At 42.9% G+C, this 21,951-nt stretch overlaps 1 protein-coding gene across 1 annotated transcript; it reads left to right on the top strand.

Moving 5' to 3' along the window:
• The first annotated feature begins 3,698 nt into the window (after positions 1-3,698).
• ANKRD34C (ankyrin repeat domain 34C) lies at positions 3,699-17,251 on the top strand. Its single transcript, XM_070497377.1, has 2 exons — positions 3,699-4,185; positions 15,363-17,251. The coding sequence occupies exon 2, from the start codon at positions 15,407-15,409 to the stop codon at positions 17,012-17,014; it is 1,608 nt and encodes a 535-aa protein (XP_070353478.1). The 5' UTR covers positions 3,699-4,185; positions 15,363-15,406; the 3' UTR covers positions 17,015-17,251.
• Positions 17,252-21,951: the final 4,700 nt, after the last annotated feature.

Raw genomic sequence — 21,951 nt, 5'->3', positions numbered from 1 at the left:
CCTGCTAACAGCTCTAGCTAAGAAGCCCAGGGCTCACCTCTGAGTCTGTCTTTCTCTTTCCTGTGGACAATGACTGACTGAAAATAGACTGTGCAGGGAAACTGCTCAAGAATGGGAAATAAACATGACGCTTTCCCTGGCTCAAAACAGAGGGTCTGCTCATGAATACAGGGAACAGACTGGTGGGAACCAGAGGCATGGGGTCGGGGGGAGGTGGGTAGTGGGCGAAATGGGAGAAGAGGGTTAAAAAGTACAAATGCCCAGCTATAGAATAAATAAGTCATGGAGGTGTAATGTACAGATGGGGACTATAGTTAACAATATGTAGCACATATTTGAAAGTTGCTAAGAGAGTAGATCTTAAAAGTTTTCATCACAAGAAAAAAATTTTTGTAACTATGTATGGCAGCAGATGTTAACTAGATTTATTGTGGTCATCATTTTGCAATATATATAAATCGAATCATTATGTTGTACGTCTGAAACCAATAAAATGTTTTATGTCAATTATATCTAAATAACACAAACAAACAAACAAAACCCTCAGAGTGCATAGGGAACCATGGCAGCAAGGATTACTATAATTTTCTTTGTGGTGTCAGAATACCATCTGAGTGATTCTCTTCTGGTAAGAGTGGCGTGAACCCTCTCCCAATCTCCTAACCAAAGCCCAAATTCTATAACGTGTCCTTTCTAGCACCTTCTCACTGAGATGCCCCCTACTTCCCACAGTGTGCCTTCTCCCTTGCTACAATAAATCCAACTTGCTCAATTATAGGTGTGTTCCTGGAGGTCTGTGGCTGGAGGGCTTTGACTATAGTAGGGATTCAAAAGCATTTATTGCTACTATGAATGATTATTGTTATTGTTGTTTTTAATTGTGTCTCTAGCATATAAAGTACATCTCTGGGTAAGTGGCTGAGATACCACCAGAAGATACCACCAAAAGGCCTTTTGCCTCTTATTCTCTTGTACGAAATGAGTGGCATGGAACAGCAGAACACTGATTCACACACACACACACACACACACAGACACAAATGCTAACAAATCTTGATCTTTAGAAGGTCCCGCCATGAAGGCAAAGAACTTGTCTTTTTTGTTCACAGCTGAATCTCTAGAATGCAAAGGAAAGCAGATGAGGTCACATAGCCCAGACTCAATAAATTTTTTTCTGAATAAACGAATTCAAGCATCCCAGGGGAATTTAACAGTTTAATTTGAATATTAGTAGATTAGGTAGACATATATAGTGCTTATTGTCTACCAGATACTGCACTAAACACTTTACATTTATTAACTCTTGTCCCAGCCCTATGAAGCTCTTACTATTACTAACTCAATTTCATGGAGGTGGAAACTGAGGCACAGAGCAGTTTAGTGACTCGCCAGAGATCCCATGGCTGGGAAGTGGTTGAGCTGGGATTTAAATCCAGGCGGTCTCACTTCAGAGTCTGTTCTTAACCAGTAAGCTCTGCTGCTTTGCAGTACGAAGTGAAGATATAGAAGGTAATATTAGGCAGTTAACTTCACAGGTGTATGTGTATTGTTCATATCCAAAAACACAGAATGCCCATTTTTTTCTTTATTGAGTATGAGGAAGAACATTCTTTGAATATTTTAATCAGTCATGGCCACAAAGTGAAAATTGTGTAGATCACATAATTCAACCAGAGCAGAATAACATTAGATATAAACGCCAAAAATAATAAGGGGAAAACAACAAAATCAGGAATGAAAAGGGGACATACGGACAGATTCAGAGACGAAAAATTATAAGAAAGTACTATTTGTGGCTTTATGTAAATAAATTTGAAAATTAAATGAGATCGACTATTTCTAGGCAAATATAAATCACCAAAAATTGACTCAAAAAGAGTCAGATAATGTATACTCCATTAGTCATCAATGAATTTGAAAAAATAATCAAAGATCTATCCTTCTAAAATTCGTCAAACTCAGATGGTCTTGTGGATGTATTCTATTACATTGTCAATGAACAAACAATTATCTTGATAATTTAAAAACACCAGTGTGTATTTTTACAGCAGAATGCTTTGAAAATCATCCTAGGAAGTTAGCCTAACCTTGTATCAAATCTGAATGAGAATCCCACCATCATCTAAGAAAGAAAAAGGAAATAATTTTACTTATTAATACAGATGCAAAAAAAAAATCCTAAAATGAATAAATAATTCCAATCCAGCAGTGTTTTTGCAAAAGAACATACATTGACCAAATAGAGTTGGGGGAATATAAAGTGGTATACAGTTAAAGGAGGCATTTCTAATCAGTGAGAGGAGGATAAACTATTGAGAATTGGTGTTGGGACAGTTGGCTTCTCATCTTCATCAGAGCCTTACCTTACCCTATGTACAAGCATAATTTCCAGAATTGATAATTCTAAATGATGATATCATCATCATCATCATCATCACCATCAACAACAACAAAACTATAAATTACCAGAACATTTAGGGAACTATTCTTGTGATCCTGGGGTAGGAAGTCTCCCTAAGCAAGACAGGAAATCCAGAAGCCATGAAAGATAAGACTTGACTACACAAAACCTTGAAATTGCTTTACAGGGAAAGACTCCAAAACACTATTCAGTGCTTAAAAATACATTTCCATAAGTGATACTATGGAAACACTAAGAAATAAAAGCAAATTACAGAATAATATTTATGCTTTTAAGAGATCAGTAATATTGACAACCCTCCTACATGTTTGGTAAAAAAAGAAAATTGAGGATTGGGAAAGAAAACACAAATAAACAATATTAGGAATGAAAAGAGTATAAGAACAATTTCAGAGGAGACGAAAAATTGTAAGGTAATACTAGTTGTACCCTTGTTCTGGTGAGTTTGAAATTGTAAATGAGATGGACAATTTTCTGGGAAAATGTAAATGAGTAAAATCGATTCAAGAAGAAGTAGGACTTTTTTTAATAGGAAAAATGGAACCCATATGTGAATATATATCTAGATAATTAGTAGCTATATCAATAGATTCAATCAGCTGTATCAGTAGGTTCGTTGTTTGCAAATACAGGTTACCTCTGGGAACCGACTAGTGTGGAAGGAGGCCCAGAGGCTAGGGTGGAGGGGTGCACTCACTTTCTAAATAGAATGCCCTGTGTTTTGAGTCATATACCACAACCATGAATTACTTTTGTTATAAAGGAAACAAAAATTGTTGGTAAGTGGCTCCACGGGAAGTCCTGGGAATAAGCAGGAGTTGGATTAAAGGATGGAGTTAGAATGGAACCCTATGGTTTATCTGTGGAAACCAGCAATGATAAGAGATTCCTCCCAAGTCTTACTAGCTCCCCTTCTCTCTCTCTGCTTCCCACACTGTGAACAGGCATCCTGAGATCCGAGGGCGTTTTATGAAGGAAACCAGAGGAAGCTAGAGCAGCGGAAAGAACAAAGGCGACACGAGTTCAAATCCCTACCCCGGACTGGGATCTGCAGTGTCATACTTTGGGAACGTCCCCTCACTTCTCCTGATCCAAGAGTCGCCGCGCCCGAAATGCGCTCACTCTCTAGGGCTCAAAGCGGCTCAAGCTTTGTTAAACGGGTCCGGAGCCCCAAAGAGCTGGGGATGAAGGGGCGGGGCAGCGGGCGCCTGATCCCTCAGCTGCAGGTACACTTCTCCACCCCCGTTGCCCCCTCCTTCCTCCTTCCTCCTTCCTCTCCAGCACACACACCCACACAACCCTCTCCCGTCGCGGCTAGCGAGATGCTCTCAGGCACCAGCGGGCAGCAGTGCCTCGTCAGCCAGTAGAGCTGAAGACGGAGCTGGAGGGCTGGGGCTGCGCAGGAGACCTGCAAACCAGAACTGCAGACAGTTCTTATCTTTCTTTCATGCTTCCTTCTTTCTCTTTAAAAAAAACTCCCCTGTTCCCACTGCAACTTGGAAGAGCGAGACGTGATTCGAAGAAACTGACGCAGAGGTTTTATTTATGTACCTTGAAGAAGTTCTGGGCAAGTCACTCAACAGAACCCGCGAGGCCTAGGGTAACCCCAGGTCCCGGCGCCAGTTCAGCCTGGCAGTGCCTTTTGATAGTCAACACGCATCCCCGGGCAGGGGTGCCAGGCGCCCCCTGACTTTGCTTTTGGAGTAATGATACTACCTGTGGCCTGGACCCAGGTGGCCTCGCTTGGTGAGCGTCCCCACCAGGTAAGCACACTCCCAGGGGTCTCCACTGGCCACCTGGGTAGGACCTTGAGCACCCAAGAAGTAAGTCCCGCTGTTTAGCTGCAGGCAGGAGTGGGAAGCTGGTAGGAGAGAGTCTGCTTTTATCACAGGAAATTGTGGGGGACGGGAGTGGAAGACGGATTTAAAATTTTTAATTTTTGCATGGACGCGTGGGGATGAGATGCGTAGGGGGTTGAATTTTTGTAGGAAATGGTTGCGAGGCGGGGCTGGGTGATAGGCGTCTGAATTTCTGCAGTAACTGAAGGGGGAGCAAAGTCTAAATCTTTGCAGAAACCCAAGAGGAACGGGCGGTGAGAGGTTATGATCCTGAAAATGGGCTAGAAATTGTAAAGAATAAGAATTTGAGCCTTCCAGAGAAAGGCTGGGAGAAGCACTTACCGCCCTGGTTTCACCCATACGCGGCTTTCTCGAAGATGCCCGGACACTGGCAACAATGGACGCCCGCACACGTTGCGGGAGCGCCCGGAACTCGCGGCTTTCAGAACCTCGGACAGAGTCTGCCCGGCCTCGCGGGGCGCCCGGGGAGCTCAGGGCTTCCCGGCTCCTTGCCCCAGGCCACCACTGCTCTCTGCCGCGGGCGGCTACGTAATGCCGCCCCCAGAGCCGGGAGAAAGGATACTAGAATCACAAAAGCAAACGTGGAGCTCAATATCTGATCTGCTTCTAACTGCTTCCCGTGACTGCAGAAGGAAGAGGCGGAGTATAAAGATAGCCCCCAAGTTGCCGCGAATACTATAACTGAATGGCGTGGCCTCCTGGATTTTGAAAGATGTACCCAAACTCCTTCAAAATCTAACATTTATTGAGCGCCTACCATGTGCCAAGGGCCTGTACTAAGTGCTCTACGTGGGTTATTTTATCATTTTAGTACACCGCAAGCTTGTGTACCACTATCCCCATTTTACAGACGAGAAAACTAAAGCAAAAGAGGCTAACTTGCTCAAGTTTGTACAACCACCAAATGGTATAGCTGTGTTCTTAAACACCACACCAGGCTACAGTGGTGGGGAGCTGTGCCTGAGTGGAATTCCCTCTGTGAAATAACTCTGAACTTGGGATCAGAGGAACAGAGTTTGAATCAAAGCTGTACCACTTACAAACGTGTGCTTTTGGGCAAAATTACTTAATGTGTCTGAACTTTCAGGCTCTGTATCTGTAAAATTAGGATAATAATTCTTCCTTTGCAGAAGTATCCGGGGAGGGTGGTCAAAGAGATCATGTATGTGGCAAGACTCAACAAGCTGCAAATTGTGGTTGGGTGGTGGAGGCAAGAAGGGAGGGAGCAGGTGATTGGAAGAGAAAGAGAATTGGTAAAGAACACTAGTGGCACTCCACAGAGGGGGCTGGGCATGACACAGAGCAGGGCTCAGAGGTAGGATTCTGGATGAGTTCAACTCAATAAAATAATCACTTAGATTTTATAGGATTTTGTAGATAGTATTCACATATGGCCTATCATTTGATCCTTATAACAATCTTGTAAGGCAGAATTGGAGTTCTATTCATCTGGCAAAATAATGCATTTCCCTCCTTACTCAGCTACCTAGTAGCAGAGCGGGGATTAGTGTCCAGGTCTCCTGACTCTCTATCCTGTAATTCTTCCACCATGACTGGTACATCCACAAGAACTTGGATTATGGAGCAATTACAGCACTAAAGTATATTTTGATTACAGTACTGTAAATATCAGGCTGAGCCATGTGAAACTGATGATTCTTTTTTACCACTTTTGACCTACAGAAACAGCAACTTCATATGGATCAATCCTAATAAATGTTCATTAATTATATTCTATTTTGTTCTACAAAGAATTTAAAGCAATTTATAAAGATCCACAAGATGTCAGGTTTACATACATATGTTAGAAGTAATTGAAAAAATAGAGGAGAAACAAGATTAATGCTATAGCCAGAAATAAGATGAATACAAAATATGCATATTATAACGTCCTAGAAACTTGAGTCAGTAAGTACAAAAAGTGTCTATTCAGTCCCTTTCTTGGGAATATAAGGAAGTTTACAGAGTCTGTTGCCCCTCATTTTTTGCATTATTTTTCTATTTGGTCAAATATAAGTAATCTTGAAACCGAATGCAATGCCTCAACCCTCTGAAAGATTTACCACTGTGCCAAACCAGGGAAGTTCAGCTGGAAATATGATGCCGATGTGACTCAAGGAAGGGGAGATAAAACAAATGGTATTTTATCCGCACTGATGTAATTATTAGTTACATTATTTATAATGGCTAACACAAGCATGGTAAAACTTTAAAATTTATAAAAAGCATTTCTACATCCATCAGCTCATTTGAGCTACCTAACAACCTGTAGAGGTAAGAAGCTAGGAAGTGATGGGAAGAACAAAAACACAGCATTGTTACTTGCATTCCACTTATTTTGCTTTTATGCCTAGTGTCATAAACCCACATACCTACAGAGGTTAGGTAAGTAACTTGAATGTGTGAATCAGGCCAGCTGCAACACTACGAAGAACAGCAGGGCCTTTATCAAATTGAACAATGAATAAACCATCTTAAAATAGTCAGATCAAAAAAAATTAAAACACTGTCAGTCAAGCAATACAAAACTGTGGGCCACCTTTTGCCCTCAGCCCATTTCTGCATAGCCTTGGTCTTACACTACTCAGGCTAAAGATCTGCAAAGGCATGGGAGTGAAAGAGCCTGGATTCAATGAGATAAAAGACTCCATCTCTGTCTTTAAATTTCCTATTTCTAAACTGGGAAACATTGAGCAAGGTGGTTCATCTCAGCTTCAAAAATCTAAGACTTCCAGAATTTTGTGGACAATAAAATAATCCAGAGGCTTCCGGACAAAAATGGTAAACACTTTCACCATCTACCCCCTCCCTCAGAGAAAGCATCATTTTATTTCTTTGGTGTCGGTGACATTTTAGTTTTCAGCACTTCTTTTCCAGTACCTGTGCCTTTGGAAGGTCTCTTAGCCACCATGGTAGTAGACTTGAGTAAACCACACACAGCCCTGAGTACTGAAGGGAATGAAGAGAGTGGAGAAGGGAGCATGACAGGGAAGGAACCAGGCAAATATGCTCACATCTCAGCTTACTCTTCTTCTGAAACACACACAAAAAAAGCCCTTTGGGGTTGCTAATTTTTACAGATAAAAATGTGGTGCCTAGAGTAGCCAAAGTGGATGGGATTTCAAAAGTCTGGGCATATGTCAGCTCTTTTCAATCAAGATTGCTTCCTTTCCCTCCAACAAGCTTAGAAACCCTGAAAGGCATCTGATCTTTCCAGCATTAGCTGTTCTTAATATTTATTCTCTGTGATGCACAATAGGAAATAAATTCCCAAATTAAAGTAAATTAGATTTTGGTTGACTCTCACATCCAATGGGAGTTGAATCACCATTCAATTCTACCCTTTGAACATTTCTCCAGCTTGGTTCTTTCTTAACCTCCTCACTTTGGTGGTTCTGATCCACTTCATCGCTCAGAGGCTCTTAGGTGACCTCCAGCCTCCAGTCTCACCCTTCCAATCCTGAATTCTGTACATCTCTTTGTCCTTAACACCCAGCATGGCGTAGATACTCAATATATGTTTGACGGTAAATAAATGAATGAATGAGCAAGTAATGCCAGTGTTTTAGTCAAGGTTTACCTTATTATGAGTGATAGAAATTAATTCAAGCTATCATAAACAAAATGTGGTAGTTTATTAGAAGGTTTCTAGAGTATTCACAGACTCCAAAGGGAGTTAAATCTCTCAAGAGAGAGCGGATTCTCTCCACCTCTCATTTCAGCTTCTTAGTGTGTTGGCCTCACTCTTCTTCCTGTGCACGTCAGCTTTTCTGCTTCTCTGCGCATGTGGCTACCCCCCCGAATGCAGCCTTTTATCCAGAGTTCCTAACACTACAGTTCCTACAAACAGCCCAGGAAAATTGGTGTTTCTAAGTCTCAATTCCAAATTCCACCCAAGGTTGAGTCAGTCATGCACATGGGGCAGGTCAAACAGTACAAACTCACCTGCCAAAAGCTGAACACTGTGTTGGGGGATAGATGTCAGAGATAAGGGACCACTGTGAGCTGGCATAAAATCTCAGAGGAGTTGCCCACTGATCTCTGAATGTCCATGGGCAAGCCACTTCTTCACTCTTGGCTTCAGCTTCCTCATCTATTAAATAGGGGAAAGATCTTCTTGAAGGGGGCATTTGATGCTTCAAGGGAGACAGTTGGCACCAGCCTGCAAAACATACATATTAACACTTGATTGGGTTTTAAACCCTGGGAAGTAGAAATGAGGTGAAGTAAAAAGTGAGTCAAGGAAAGAGGAAGAGCAGATACAAGAAATACATTATTGAGCTAGCCACAGCTAGATGATAAGTGCATTGATTGCTCAGTCTTGTGGAAGTGGTATAATCTATTGCATCCCACTAAAATCTTTTAAACCCACCAAAACCAGGCTATTTGGGGAAGAAAGGAAAATGAGTTTACCTGACATCTGCCTCCTACCCCCAAACTTCTATTGGTCGACATTTGCTCTAGAAAGGTTTCACTCCCCCACACTTCCTGGCTGAGTGTCCTTGTCTCCCCAGGCACCTGTTGGAGACATTTTAATTATAATGTGTCTTGATGTGGGCCACACTTTGGGTGTATCTTGTTTGGTGCTCTCTGTGCTTCCTGTACTTGGATGTCTGTTTCCTTCCTCAGGTTAGGAAAGTTTTTAGCTATTATTTCTTCAAATACATTCTCTGCCCCTTTGTCTCTCTCTTCTCCTTCTGGGACACCTATAATACAAATGTTAGTGTGCTTGATGTTGTCCCAGAGTTCCCTTAGACTGTCCTCATTCTTTTTAATTCTTTTTCTTTTATCTGTTCAGCTTGGGTGATTTCCTCTAGTCTTTCATCCAGCTCACTGATCCGTTCTTCTGTATCATCTACTCTGCCATTGAGTCCCTCTAGTGAATTTTTCATTTCCAGTATTGTATTCATCATTTCTGATTGGTTCTTTTTTACATTTTCCAGTTCTTTGTTGACATTCTCACTGTGTTCATCCAGTCTTCTTTCAATATCCGTGAGCTCCTTGTGAGTTTTGTTTGAACTCTTCGTCAGGTAGATTGCTTATTTCTGTTTCATTTAGTTCTTTTCTGGGTTTTCGTCCTGTTTCCTTGCTTGGAAAGTATTCCTTTGCCTCCTCATTATGCCTCTTTCTCTGTGGTTATATCTATCTATTAGATGAGTCTGCTATGTCTCTTGATCTTGGAGAAGTGGCCTTATGTAAGAGATGCCTTTTGACGCCCAACCATGTATTTCCCTCTTGTCACCAGTCCAAATGATCCAGGAGTGACCTCTGTTTGGTCTACTTGTGTCCTTCTGCTGTGGCAGGGTTACCCCTACTGCAGGTACCCAGGGAGTCTACTCTTTCTCTCCCTGGCCAGCTGTTTCTAAACTGAGTTTGGGGAGCCCCAGCACCATTGACTGCAAGATGTAATAGCACACTCCTGTTGCAGTTTTCCTGTTAATTGAGTAGGTACCCCATGTAGCTGGTTGCTAGGATCAGGGGCTTACAGTTGCTGTGGGCCTCAGGTCTGCAAGGCTGTTGTCAGCTCTCTTAGGATTGTAGTTGAGTGGGGCTGGCCCTAGTCATGGGAGAACCCAATTGTTTCAGGCTTTGGAAGGTGGGACTGATCCCCTTTGTGGCTGTTTGTGAAGCATAGGCCTTCTGCCACTGATAAGCTCCACCCCCACAGGTCCACACACACACCATCAACACAGTCCCGGCCCATGCACACTTCCTGATCCCCTGGAGCATACCCAGTCACCCCACTGCAGAGGCCCCCACCTCTCCACCAATGCCTCCCACAGTTCACCTGGTCCTCACACAGGCCCTGCCCCACAGAGGTGGACACAGTTGCCTGCCTGAAGAGGATCCAGGCACCCAGTCAATGCAGGCTGACTAGTAGCCTGAGGGCTTGCCATTGGGTGGGGCCAGTCCCTAAGGCAGGCTGTCTGCCCTGGTTGAACTAGATTAAATCTATGCTCTAGTGAGTTTGGCAAACCCCTGGGCTAACAGGACAAGGGAAGAACTTCAATGGCATCTGCCAGCGTCTCTGTCAGACCACCTATACTAGGTCACAACAATGGCTGCCACCAATGTCTCAGTCTCTGGAGAGGTCTCATCTCTCACTGAGATGCACCCAGAACCTACCAGGTGAGTCTCTTTTCACCAAAGGACTGTGCAGCTTCCTTTCTGGTGATTTTCGGTTGTTCTCTGAGATGGGTGAATTTGTGCCTGAGCCCTGTAAGAGCTGGGTTTTGTCTTTCATCCAATAGCTTTTCTGGGGGTATTCCCTGTTGCAGTTAATAGCCAGTGAAGCCAGACAGTAGGACACTTGTCTCAGTTATGCTGAGTCTGAAGGATGCTTATAGTGATAATGTGCCCCCGCTAAGGTCCCCACTTCTCTAGGGATGGCTGCATACCTTAGGGTGGCTCCAGCCTGGCTGGCTATGAAACTCTGCTGCTTGCAAAGGTGACTTTTTTCTCTCCACAAGGAATTTCTGCCTCTTCTGCCTCAGTCAGGACTATCCCTTGTTGTGGGGGTTCTTTTCATACAGTTTTCAGTTTTCTCTCCAGCGTAATTTTTCCAAGAACAGTTGTAACCTGGTTGGGTTCATGGGAGGAGGTGAGTTCAGAGTCTGCCTATGCTGCCATCTTGATGAGACCCTCTGTCTCACAGCTGTTGGAGAAACAGTTTCTCCAACAGTTGGTTTCTTTGGGTCAGTCAAAACCAGGTGTGGGACTTGGCCATCTGTAGCAGTGACACCAGCAGCAGTGACTTGACTCTAAGAGTGTAGGAAAGATGTGGACCTTATTAAGGCCGCTCAGGCAAGAAAGTAAGGCGAGTGGCCAATATCCTGAGAAGGGGAAGTAAACACAGCTATGTAAATCTGGGATGATGCATAAAGTGAGTCTGGCATAATTTGTAAGGCTCTTGTCAATTAGCCCTGTGAACTGCAGTCTTTTAAACCCAATATTCTTTTTTTGTGTGAGGAAGATTGGCCCTGAGCTAACATCTGTTGCCAGTCTTCCTCTTTTTTGCTTGAGGAAGATTGTCAGTGAGCTAACATCTGTGCCAATCTTCCTCTGTTTTGTATGTGGGTCGCTGCATGGCTTGATGAGCAGTGTGTAGGTCTGCACCCGGGATCCGAACCCATGAACCCTGGGTTGCCAAAGCAGAGAGCACGAATTTAACCATTATGGCACCAGGTCGGCCCATAAACCCAATATTCTTGAGATGAAAAGCATAAGATAAATGTAGCACACCAACAGTTAATGTTAGTTGAGCACATTTTATCTGAGCTACAAGAATTACAAGAACGAGGTAAGGATCTGATTCTATCCTCACATAAGGCTCTTGGATTTTATTCATTTAAAGAATTTCAGTTGGGAAGCCCACAGTGAAAAAAGGGTTATAGGTAACCTGAAAAATAGCTCGCTGTGCACAGAGGATGTTATATCTATAGATGAGCTAGATATTCCAGACCTCAGGAAACAGCTTGGATGCTTTGCCTCCATCCTGCTTTCTCCTTAGGAGCTGGGGATAGTGGATTAAGGAAAGGCCTAAGCTCGGGGGAGGAGGTGGCCACTGATTCCAAGTGAAGGGAGAGAACATCTCCTAGATATACCATCCTCTTCCCTCCCTTCCTGCCTCCCTCCCTCCTTTCCTTGACTTTGAGGTAGTTTAGAGGTATGTGATTTGTACCACACACAACACAGAAAGGTAACCCAATTATCCATCCACATCTCCTTCCTACCTTCCTTTCCTTTTTCTCTTCCTCCCTCTTTTCCTTTATCCTACTTTCCAGTTATCACACAGCTGATGAGGGAGAAAAGACAGTATTCCTGCCTCAAGGGCCTCAGAGTTCCGGGGAGGAGGCTGACCCAGATGATTAACAAGATCAATACCCCAATAGAGAAAGTTGCAAAGTGTTAAGGAACCCAGGGGATGCAGTATACATTTTTTCTTTGGGTGTGTTGTGTGCAGTGTATGCGTGTGTGTGTGTGAGAGAGAGAGAATGCAGAGATGGTGTATAGTATTCCCGTGTATGAATATACTATAATTTCTTTATCTGTTTTCTTCTTGATGGGTTGTTTCTAGTTTTTCCTTTTTATGAATAGTGCTGCTAGGCACATTTTTGTACATGTTTTGTTACACATATTTATCATACACATATTATCAGTAATCCTTCATTGTGAACAAACCATCCCAAAATGAATGGCTTAAAACAATAACCATTTATTTGCTCATATCCCTGTAATTCGCACCAGGCTCTGGTAACTTCTTATGCTGGCCTCACTGGGGTTGCCTCCTGCATTTGCAACCATCTGGGCGCTGGCTGGTCTGAGACGGCCTCCCTCACACCCTGGGAGGTAGTTGGGGCTATCAACTGGAGCTCCACATGACCTTTCTGGTAGAATAGCCCAGACTTCTTTACATGGTAGCTGGGTTCAAGAGAGCAAATCTGGAAGCTGCAAGGTCCACTGAGGCTTTGCCTCAAGAGTCGCACAAAGTTATCTCTACCTCATTTTATTGGCAAGGGGAGTGTCACTCCAACTCCTCCTCTTGCTGGGAGGAGAGGCGATATCTCATTTCAAGGGATGTGCACACTGGGATGGAAGGACTTTGTGGCCATGCTTTTCAATCTACCGCAGATATAAACCCAGACATGGAATTACTGGGTCAGGGTGTATGCATTAGTTCAGTTTAGCGGAACCAATTTATGCTCCCACCAACAGGTTCCTTCTGCTTCCCATCCTCATCCATCCTTGGTATTGTCGGTGTGTCTAATTTTAGCCCTGATGGTGAGGGTATAATGGTATCTCATTGTGCTTTAATTTGATTTTCCTTGAATACTAACAAGGCTGAGCACCTTTTTATGTGCTTCTCGGCCATTCGTGTATCTCCTTTTGGAGGAAGTGATGTGTGGGCATTCTTTATATAGTCTGCATATGAGTCAGTTGTAATTTTACTCAACCCTCTCTCCTCGATCTTAAATGATTTTCCTCTTGATTAAAAAGGAAGTAACATTTGAGCTGAGGTTTGAAGGATGATGAATAATTAAAGAAGAGCAGGGAGGCCTTATTGTTAGAAACATGAACGGTGCTAAGAGGAAGGAAAATAAAAATGGGGCATTTGAGAAACAACTAGACTTTAAGCTAGACGGAGCGTGAAGAGGACTGCATCAGCAGGGACGACGCTGGGGTTGGGGGGCCTGGATCAGAAGGGCCCATCAATGGAACGGAGAGCAGTATGTTTTCACCACTTGTTCCCTTCCCTTTATTTGGTCCTTGGAAATTATGCTTCAAATGTCAAGAGCTTGGGGACTAACAAGCTTATCAATGCACAGCACTTTAATAAAATGATATGTAGGACCACAGGGGAGTTAAAATGATGCAAAGAGAAGAGGGAGAAAGGCCATCACACACACAAGGAATGAGAGAGAGAGAGAGAGAGAGAGATCAGTAGGAGATTGGAGAAGAAAGAAGGATAGAGATGGAGAGACAGAAGCAGAGACTTATTTTGGATATATTTAATAACATACAGTGTCCTTGGGTGGTGGTATTTTTACGGAAAATCTCATAGGAACACATAAACAACTGCAACAAGAGCAGGCTGAGACGTATTTATTAGAACAATGCGTTTGGGAGAAGCAGAAAGATATACACTAGGCTGTTAACCATCGTTACTTCTGAAGAGGAGAGTGGCTTCAAGGAGGGGTGGGGATTTGTAAAGGAGACTTCTTCTTTATATACTTAAGTGTGGTTTGGGCTTTTTTTTTTTTTAATAGCAAGTATCTATTCATGTATTAAAAATTTTGAAAGGATTCCAAAAGGATTTCTTGGCTCAACTTCAGCCAAGAAAAACTCTTGACTTCCAATTTAATAGAGGAATATAAATTGATCAATAACTACTCAGGGTGGTGGAGTAAGAGAAAGAATGGTGTGAATCAGATGAGGAGGAAAACTCAGGAATTGTGGCCATCTGCTCAACGGAAGCCTGGAAGGACAAAAAGTGCATGCAGAGGGGCCATGCTGGAAGAGACACGGGCCAGTGAGGGACCCACGGGCTGGTGGTGGCATCAGTGCTGGGCAACACCCATCTCTTCTTATTTGTGGAAGGCCTTTCAAGTAACACCCAGTTTGCAGGCTCTGAGTACGGGAATTAGGTAACTGACAGGGGAGAACCAAAACAGAAAACCCAGGTTTGACAAGCCTCAACTGAGGCAGCTCTGGTGTGAACTTTGTTTCTGGTGAGATGTTTGTGAGCACAAATTCAATCCGCTGTCCACGCTCTGCCTCATATCTGCTCAACCAGAGGGAAGGATGTAGTGTTCATTATTCAAGCTATTCTGAAAGTCTGAAAGAGGAGGAGGAGAATTCTGACATCTGCTGGAAAAGTAGGGACTATACCCCGGAAAGGGATAGCTGGATTGATTTTGTTTTACAATAATTTTTTCTGAGTCTGCCCTATTAAGACAGTAACACAGCAGAAAGAAGAAAATGAAAACTATCCATAATCCTATACCCAGAGTAAAATAGCGATTTTGGTGTGTTTCCTACTGGTCTTTTTGATACACACCAAGAACAACAATGCATAACACAACCCATCAAACAGTTGTTTGTGAGGTAAACTATTAAGTGTGAATCATTGCCAAATGCTCAGGGTACAGCAGTGAACAAAACAAACACAAACTTTTCCTTATGGAACTTCGATTTCAGTGAAGCTGACAGGCATTAAACAAAGTTTCTTAAAGTACATGTGTGGTAAATATTGTGCAGTCAAAACAACGACAGCTTGCATTTTCTATTGCTTACTATATGCTTGGCATTATGCAACTGCTTTACACGTGGGTAAGTGTCTTACATACACTATCTCATTTAATCTTTACAATGACGTATGAGGTAGCTTACTGCTATGCCCACCCCCCAAACACACACATATTCCAGATGAAGAAACTGACTCAGAGAAGTTAGAGAATGTAACCCAGGCAGGCTAACTTGGGATCGGGCTGGGATATGACTGTTTCCAGACCCTGTAACAACCACTCTGCTCAGATCAGCTATAGAATGCATGACATTTTTCTCTCTTCTTCCCTTGCTAGGTCTGACTGCCACTGTGGCTCAGAGACTCTAAGCTGTAGTCAGTATGATGGATGATGACACCGAACTGAGGACTGATGGCAACTCACTTTTAAAGGCTGTGTGGCTGGGGAGGCTCAGGCTGACCAGACTTCTCCTAGAAGGAGGGGCTTATATCAATGAAAGCAATGACAAAGGTGAAACAGCTCTCATGGTGGCATGCATCACCAAACATGTGGACCAGCAAAGCATCAGCAAGTCCAAGATGGTGAAGTACCTGCTGGACAATAGGGCAGACCCCAATATTCAGGATAAGTCTGGCAAGACTGCTCTCATCCATGCTTGCATCAGAAGAGCTGGAGGAGAGGTGGTTTCCTTGTTACTGGAGAATGGAGCAGATCCCAGCCTCGAGGATCGTACTGGGGCTTCAGCCCTGGTTTATGCAATTAACGCAGATGACAAAGATGCACTAAAACATCTCCTTGATGCCTGCAAAGCCAAAGGGAAGGAGGTGATTATTATAACAACGGATAAATCATCTTCAGGCACCAAAACCACCAAACAGTATCTTAATGTCCCTCCTTCACCCAAAGTAGAAGACAGACAGTCGCCTCCACTGTGTGCATCTCCCTCAAATATTGAACTGAAGGCTCCAGGCCTGGGCTGTCCACCCAGTGAGAAGGAAGATGACTTCTTCAGCCCCCAAACAGGGCACCCAAGTGGTTGCAACACCTCTAAGGCTCTTAATGAGCTCGAGTCACCCACCAGGAAAGTCGGGAACCTCAAAAGGGCCCGTTTACCCCAACTGAAGAGGCTCCAGTCTGAACCCTGGGGCCTGATCGCTCCCTCTGTGCTGGCAGCCTCCATGCATCAGGATGAGACCCATGGTGCCAGCATCGACAATGAGGTCGTCAAAAGCATTAGTGATGTGTCCTTCCCCAAAAGGGGGCCCCTTTCCAGAACCAACAGTATTGATGGCAAAGACCTCACCCTCTTCCCCCTGGTCACGGAGCAGGTTCTGAAGATTTCAGCCTCTTCAGCACCAGCATCCTGGAAGGCAGCCTATGAGAAAGGTCAGGCTTCCCACCCACGTCTGGCCAGAAGAGGAACTCTCCCTGTTGACCAAGAGAAGGGTGGTATCAGCTCATCCGGTCCCTCTGGACTCAAAGATGCAGCATCCCTCAAACAGCTAGAAAATGACCTCTATGATTTAGATTTGCAGCCAGGGGCTGATCCATCCAACTCCGTTTCCCTTGAATCAGGCAAAGGACCTTTAGATAGAAAGAAGCTCAACAGCTCCCACTTGTCTCTTCTCCATGGCTCTCGGGAGTCCCTGGACACCGTGCCCAGCACATCTCCCAGCTCAGTGCGCCGTAGGCCACCACATCTTCTAGAAAGACGAGGTTCTGGAACTTTGCTACTAGACCGAATTTCTCACACTAGGCCTGGCTTCCTTCCACCTTTAAATATAAATCTGAACCCACCTATCCTGGATGTTAGATCTAGCAGCAAACCTTCCTCTCCACTTGCTGGTGGCTTAAAATCCATGGTTCCTGTTGCTCCAAGTTCACCAAAGAGAGTTGAGTTGAGAAGTAAAAAGAAGCTCCTCAGAAGGCATTCTATGCAAGTTGAACAGATGAAGCAGTTGTCTGACTTCGAAGAAATCATGACCTAGAAGCTTTTAAAGAGAGTTTTTTTTTTTTAAATCTGTATGGTTTATGAATGGTACCATAATTTAGACTAACACAGCCATGCAGATTTTGTGCATTCTGATCATTCCTTAATGTTGGTGTGTGGCTGCTTCAGAAGATAAGGAAACAGGATGCTGCTCTCCTTTGGAAACAATCTCTGGGTTTTTATAGCCCTATTTGAAAAGAGTGCAGGATAATTGGGTTTTGAAGATGAAATTACCAAAAAAAATTCCCCAAAGGAAGAAAACCTTTGGAATTTGAAATAAGCATAGCAAGGATAATGATCTAAGGCTGTTGACACCAGTTATTTTCTATCAGACAAACAGTAATTTAAGTCAAAAGATGGTATTTGAAGTATGTCATTTGTAATAAATCTACAAAGTGCCTAAAAGAAAATGAGGCTTTAATATTTGTTAGAATGTGCAGAAGCTCAAAAGCAGCCCCTAAGTTATGAAATCTGAGTATCTGAGTTACATCTGGAGGAGTAGAAATAGAATTCCCCATCACAAAGTTTCAGGCATGTGGGTCCTGCCTCTTACCATGTCCTGGGGCACTGTCTAGCATAGCATGGTCGAGATCTTCCAGAACTCTGGTAATGTACTTTGTTCACAGACTAATTTGGATGTGCTATGAGACCCCAAATATCACATCTATATGTCCTCCAAAGTGTAATGTGTCACAGTAGTTGGTGCCTCAGAGATGAATCTTGTCCCTCACACCCCTGTCCTGACACAGGCTCCGTGTTGAAATCTTGTGAAAACAGTCAGGGTCTGTGAACTAATTTGGAGACAAACATGACACAATTTATAGAATAGACCTATAAGAAATGTTTTCTGATTATTCTTAAGAAAATTTGATGAGATCTCTCCAAACCAGAGTGATAAGTGATGACGGGATGTGCATGATTAAAAGGTAGAGTGGATGGTTCTTAGGCCAGAAGCAGTGGGCACCATTTAATTTTGTAGCCTGAAAATTTTAGGGGATACTCATGGTCATTTCCCCACCACTTAGCTAGGTAATGCAAGAAACATCCGGCTTCTTCTTTGCCTGAATTAGGAAATGGGAGATTTTTAGAAATAACCTGCACAACTCTTTTAACTACTTTGCACAAACCCAAGACAGGAAGCAGAGACTTAGCACATTTGGTATAATGTAGCCACATTTTAGATGAAGATATTCCTGGTTATTTTCCCATCTATTTTTCATTTCATGCTGCTTAGATATATTTGTTCTATGGTTAAAAAAATTCAGCAGTCCTTGGGGATAACATCATATAGAGGAAAGAGTAAAAGCTCTGAGCCTTGGATTTGCATCTCAGTTCCATCATTTACCTGCTGCGTGACCTTGAGGAAGTATCTTAACTTCTCTTAGCCTCCATTCTCTCATCTGTAAAAAGGGGTTACTAATGCTACCCCTTGGGAGGCTGTGGTGAGAATTAAATGAGACAACGTATGAAAGTGCCTGTTACTGTGCCTGGCAAGGGTGGAAGAAACTGGATAAGATGTAACTAATTTCAATTTACTTCTTCAGACCCCTGAGGCCTCAAAATCTCAAATAATACATAATATCCTACAGAAAGTAAAGTAAAATCTAGCTGAAAAATTCAAGTGTCCTCTTGAGATCCTCAGTGATTCTATAAATACTGAGCCCTATAACTCATTTGTAAGGTAAAATAAATTCTGCCATAGAAACTCTACATATCATACCATTTTTATAATGACATTTGCTAGAAATTTACCTGAGTATCCCCCGAAAAAGTGCTAATGATGTTTATAAATAAACCAGATGTTTATTTTTTAATAACGCCTTTAGGGCAGTCACATACTCAACCTCAGCACTATTGACATTTTGGATTGGATAATTCTTTGTTATGAGTGGCTGTTCTGTGCATTGTAGGCTGTTTAGCAGCATCTCTGGCCTCTACCGATGAGATACCAGTAGCATCTTCCCCTTAGTTGTGACAACCAAAAATGTCTCCAGACATCTCCTGAGGCAGCATTACCTCGGTTTATCACCACTGTCCTAGAACAACTGTGTACATGGTAGAAATATATCAAGAACAAAAAGCTGCTTGGTCTGGCTGGCTAGCGAGGCTCTCCCACTACCTTAAAGGCAATTCAAATTGTGCTTTAGTAAGATGACTAATTAATATACAACATGGGCCTTCAGGATTCTTGGCAAACACACAAACATGAGTGTTAATGGCCTCTTGTACTTTGCAGGAAGGGAAGAAAATGAGAGGAAAAGCACACAAGCTAGTGAAAACCTGTGGCTCGTGAGCTTGGTCTAGTGTGAACAATCTACATGCTTTTCAGAACCATTAAGTCATTCACAGTTCTTACCAAGTGGACATGATCATAGGCAAAGAAACAACTCTCCAGCGCATTAAAGAGAGACTCACACAGATAACCATTGTTCTCAGCAGCTCAAGTAAACACACTGTACACTGTAAGTAGTTTTCCAACTGTTGTTAGCATCAGTTAAAACTAACCTCTGCTAGTAGTATCTAACTGTGGGGATAGCAAGATACTGCATAGGAGAATTTTCCTAAACTTTTAGCTAAGATTTGAAAGCCTAATTTATCCTAAGTAGTGAATGTGGTACATTCGTAGCAATTAACTTAGGTGAAACACTAAACGTGGTGAGTTGACCCTTTGGAACAGTCTGTCCATCGCACAAATGCATAACATCAGGTACTCTCATGCCACTCATTGCCTGCGCCAGTCAGTTGTGACTTTTCCATTGGCCTTTCTCTAGACAGTTATCAGGGTAGTACCTTATTTCATCACTACTTGACGAGGCCTTAGCTGAATTAGACTGCTCCAAAATAATACAATAATCACAACACTTTATCATGGTTAATGCACAAATAGGCAATTTTGTCCATGTCAACAAATCTCACAAGAACACGTTTTTTAAAGCATAGTTAGATTCAAACATGCTATCTAGATTAGAGATTAGCTTTTCTTTCTGGAACCCTAGAGTCACTACAGAAGGTAGCTGCAAACTATAGTTTCAATAACCCATGTACTTAAGACTTTCTGGAATGTTTATCAAAATATATTATTGAAAATGTTCCTTAAGTTTCAAGTTTGGAACTTCGGTTTGATTTCTATACATTCCAAAGCCTTCTTTTGCTTGTTTGTTTAAATCCATTGTCTATTCTCTTAGAATTTCATCCAGTAAATGGTACTCTACCAAATACAGGCTGCGTCTGGCCTTCTTCCTTTGTGTGTGTTGGTACTTCAGATGTGTCGTGTGTTGCTTGACTGGCTCTCTACAGTGCTACATCCTAGTGTCAAGCTGACAATGTGCTCAACGATGCATCAAAATCCAAGTAACAGAGCTATTTAGATATTTGTCATATGCCAATAAAAGCTATATTGCAATCCTTCAATAGTATTTCCCATTTCTCTTAGTGAAATCTCAATTATGAATATTGCTTTTTCCTTAAGATGGGATTGACATGACTGCCTCATGATGCCAACCTTAGCAAACACCCGATATTTTATGTACACATAATTAAAAAAAGAATTTTAATTGCATAAGTATTATAGTTTCTCTCCTGGCTAAAAAAACAGAAGGCAAAGAATGAGAAGGGGCATCATCGCTATGAGGGGCAGGCATCTTTACTTGGCCCATGCTGTTTGGGCTCCCCCAGGGCTGCACCTGCTACCTGCTACTGGTAGGGACTTAATGATCGCTGGCTATCCCTCCTAGACCCTATTTCTAATGTTGATGAGTGTTAATTTAAGCTGTTTACCTTAGCTCTTACTCAATGGCAGGGCAGCAAAAATCAAAGGAAGTAGCTGGAAGGTCTCCCTTGTCTCTTAAACTCTCGAGTTCTATGATTCAAATTTCATCCAGACTTCCTGATTCTCTAGACAGTTCTACACCTTACCCCAAAGTTCTTTCCTAGACTGTTGAAACAAGTTACATTGTTTTGTGCCGGTCTTAGCCTATTGATAACCAATATTATGGTTGGACCAGCCCTTGTGGTTAGTATGATTGCAAAATGCTCTCAGCAGTAACCATCAGGAAACTTTGAAGAAAAAGGTTTATTACGTAACAAGTCCCGGAAATTACATGGCACACTTGGGGCCCCACAGCAAGGTCACAGGTAGAGAGAGTGAGCGAGAGAGGGTACAAGCCCAGGTTTTGCTTTTATTGAGGTCAAGGGTGGGCCCTAGGGTTTCACAGGTTTACTCTTTATTGATGAATTTAAAACACAAGAGCAGGAATTTAAAGCACAGGAAGAGAAAAAACAAGCGGCTCAAATGGTCAGTTATTGAAATCAATCAAGATCTCCAAAACAAAGGAGGGGGCAAGTCACAGCCTGGCTCTTTATCTGGTTGTGTGGCTGGCAAAGTGTTTATTTGAGATAGCCGTCTTTGACGTGAATGCCTCTTTGTAGCAGATGCCTAGCAATCAAAACTTGTCAAGTACTTACTTTACAAAAAGAAAAGCCAACTGTCAAGCTTATACTACAGTTAACAAAAAGAAAAAAACGGGACTATTTTCACTTCTATACCCAGAAAAAGGAAGCTAATATTGGTTCCAAATCCTTTGAGGAGAGATTATGAGGGACGCTCCTGGAGGAGGAGAAAACGGTGGGGGAGAGGGAGAAGTGATGAGAGACAAGGCCAAAGTGGCAAACCTTGAGTGAGGGAGTGCATTCTAAGATTGATAAAAGGCTCAAAATGTTGGGGTCCTTTGAGTGGAACTTGCTCCTTTCCAGAGCAAAACCTTAGAGAGGAGTGGCTAGATGGTGCATCTTGGGAGGCTGGGCCTTGGTCAAGCTGGGCAGGAGGGCGTCTGAGCCACTTGCCTTGAAGAAACACTGCCGTTTGGACAGTGAACACATCAGCATGATGACTGGTGAGCAGGAGGATCAAAGGGCTCTCAGAACCTGAATGAGGTG

This window comes from Equus asinus, chromosome 2 (assembly GCF_041296235.1).
Source record: "Equus asinus isolate D_3611 breed Donkey chromosome 2, EquAss-T2T_v2, whole genome shotgun sequence".
Taxonomy (NCBI): domain Eukaryota; kingdom Metazoa; phylum Chordata; class Mammalia; order Perissodactyla; family Equidae; genus Equus; species Equus asinus.
The sequence above is the reverse complement of the archived record's forward strand: the minus strand, read 5'-3'. Positions and strand labels throughout refer to the sequence as shown.

Bases quoted from the DNA above. Each gene is read 5' to 3' on its own strand.
- ANKRD34C (XM_070497377.1), top strand. From the start codon at position 15,407: ATGATGGATGATGACACCGAACTGAGGACTGATGGCAACTCACTTTTA.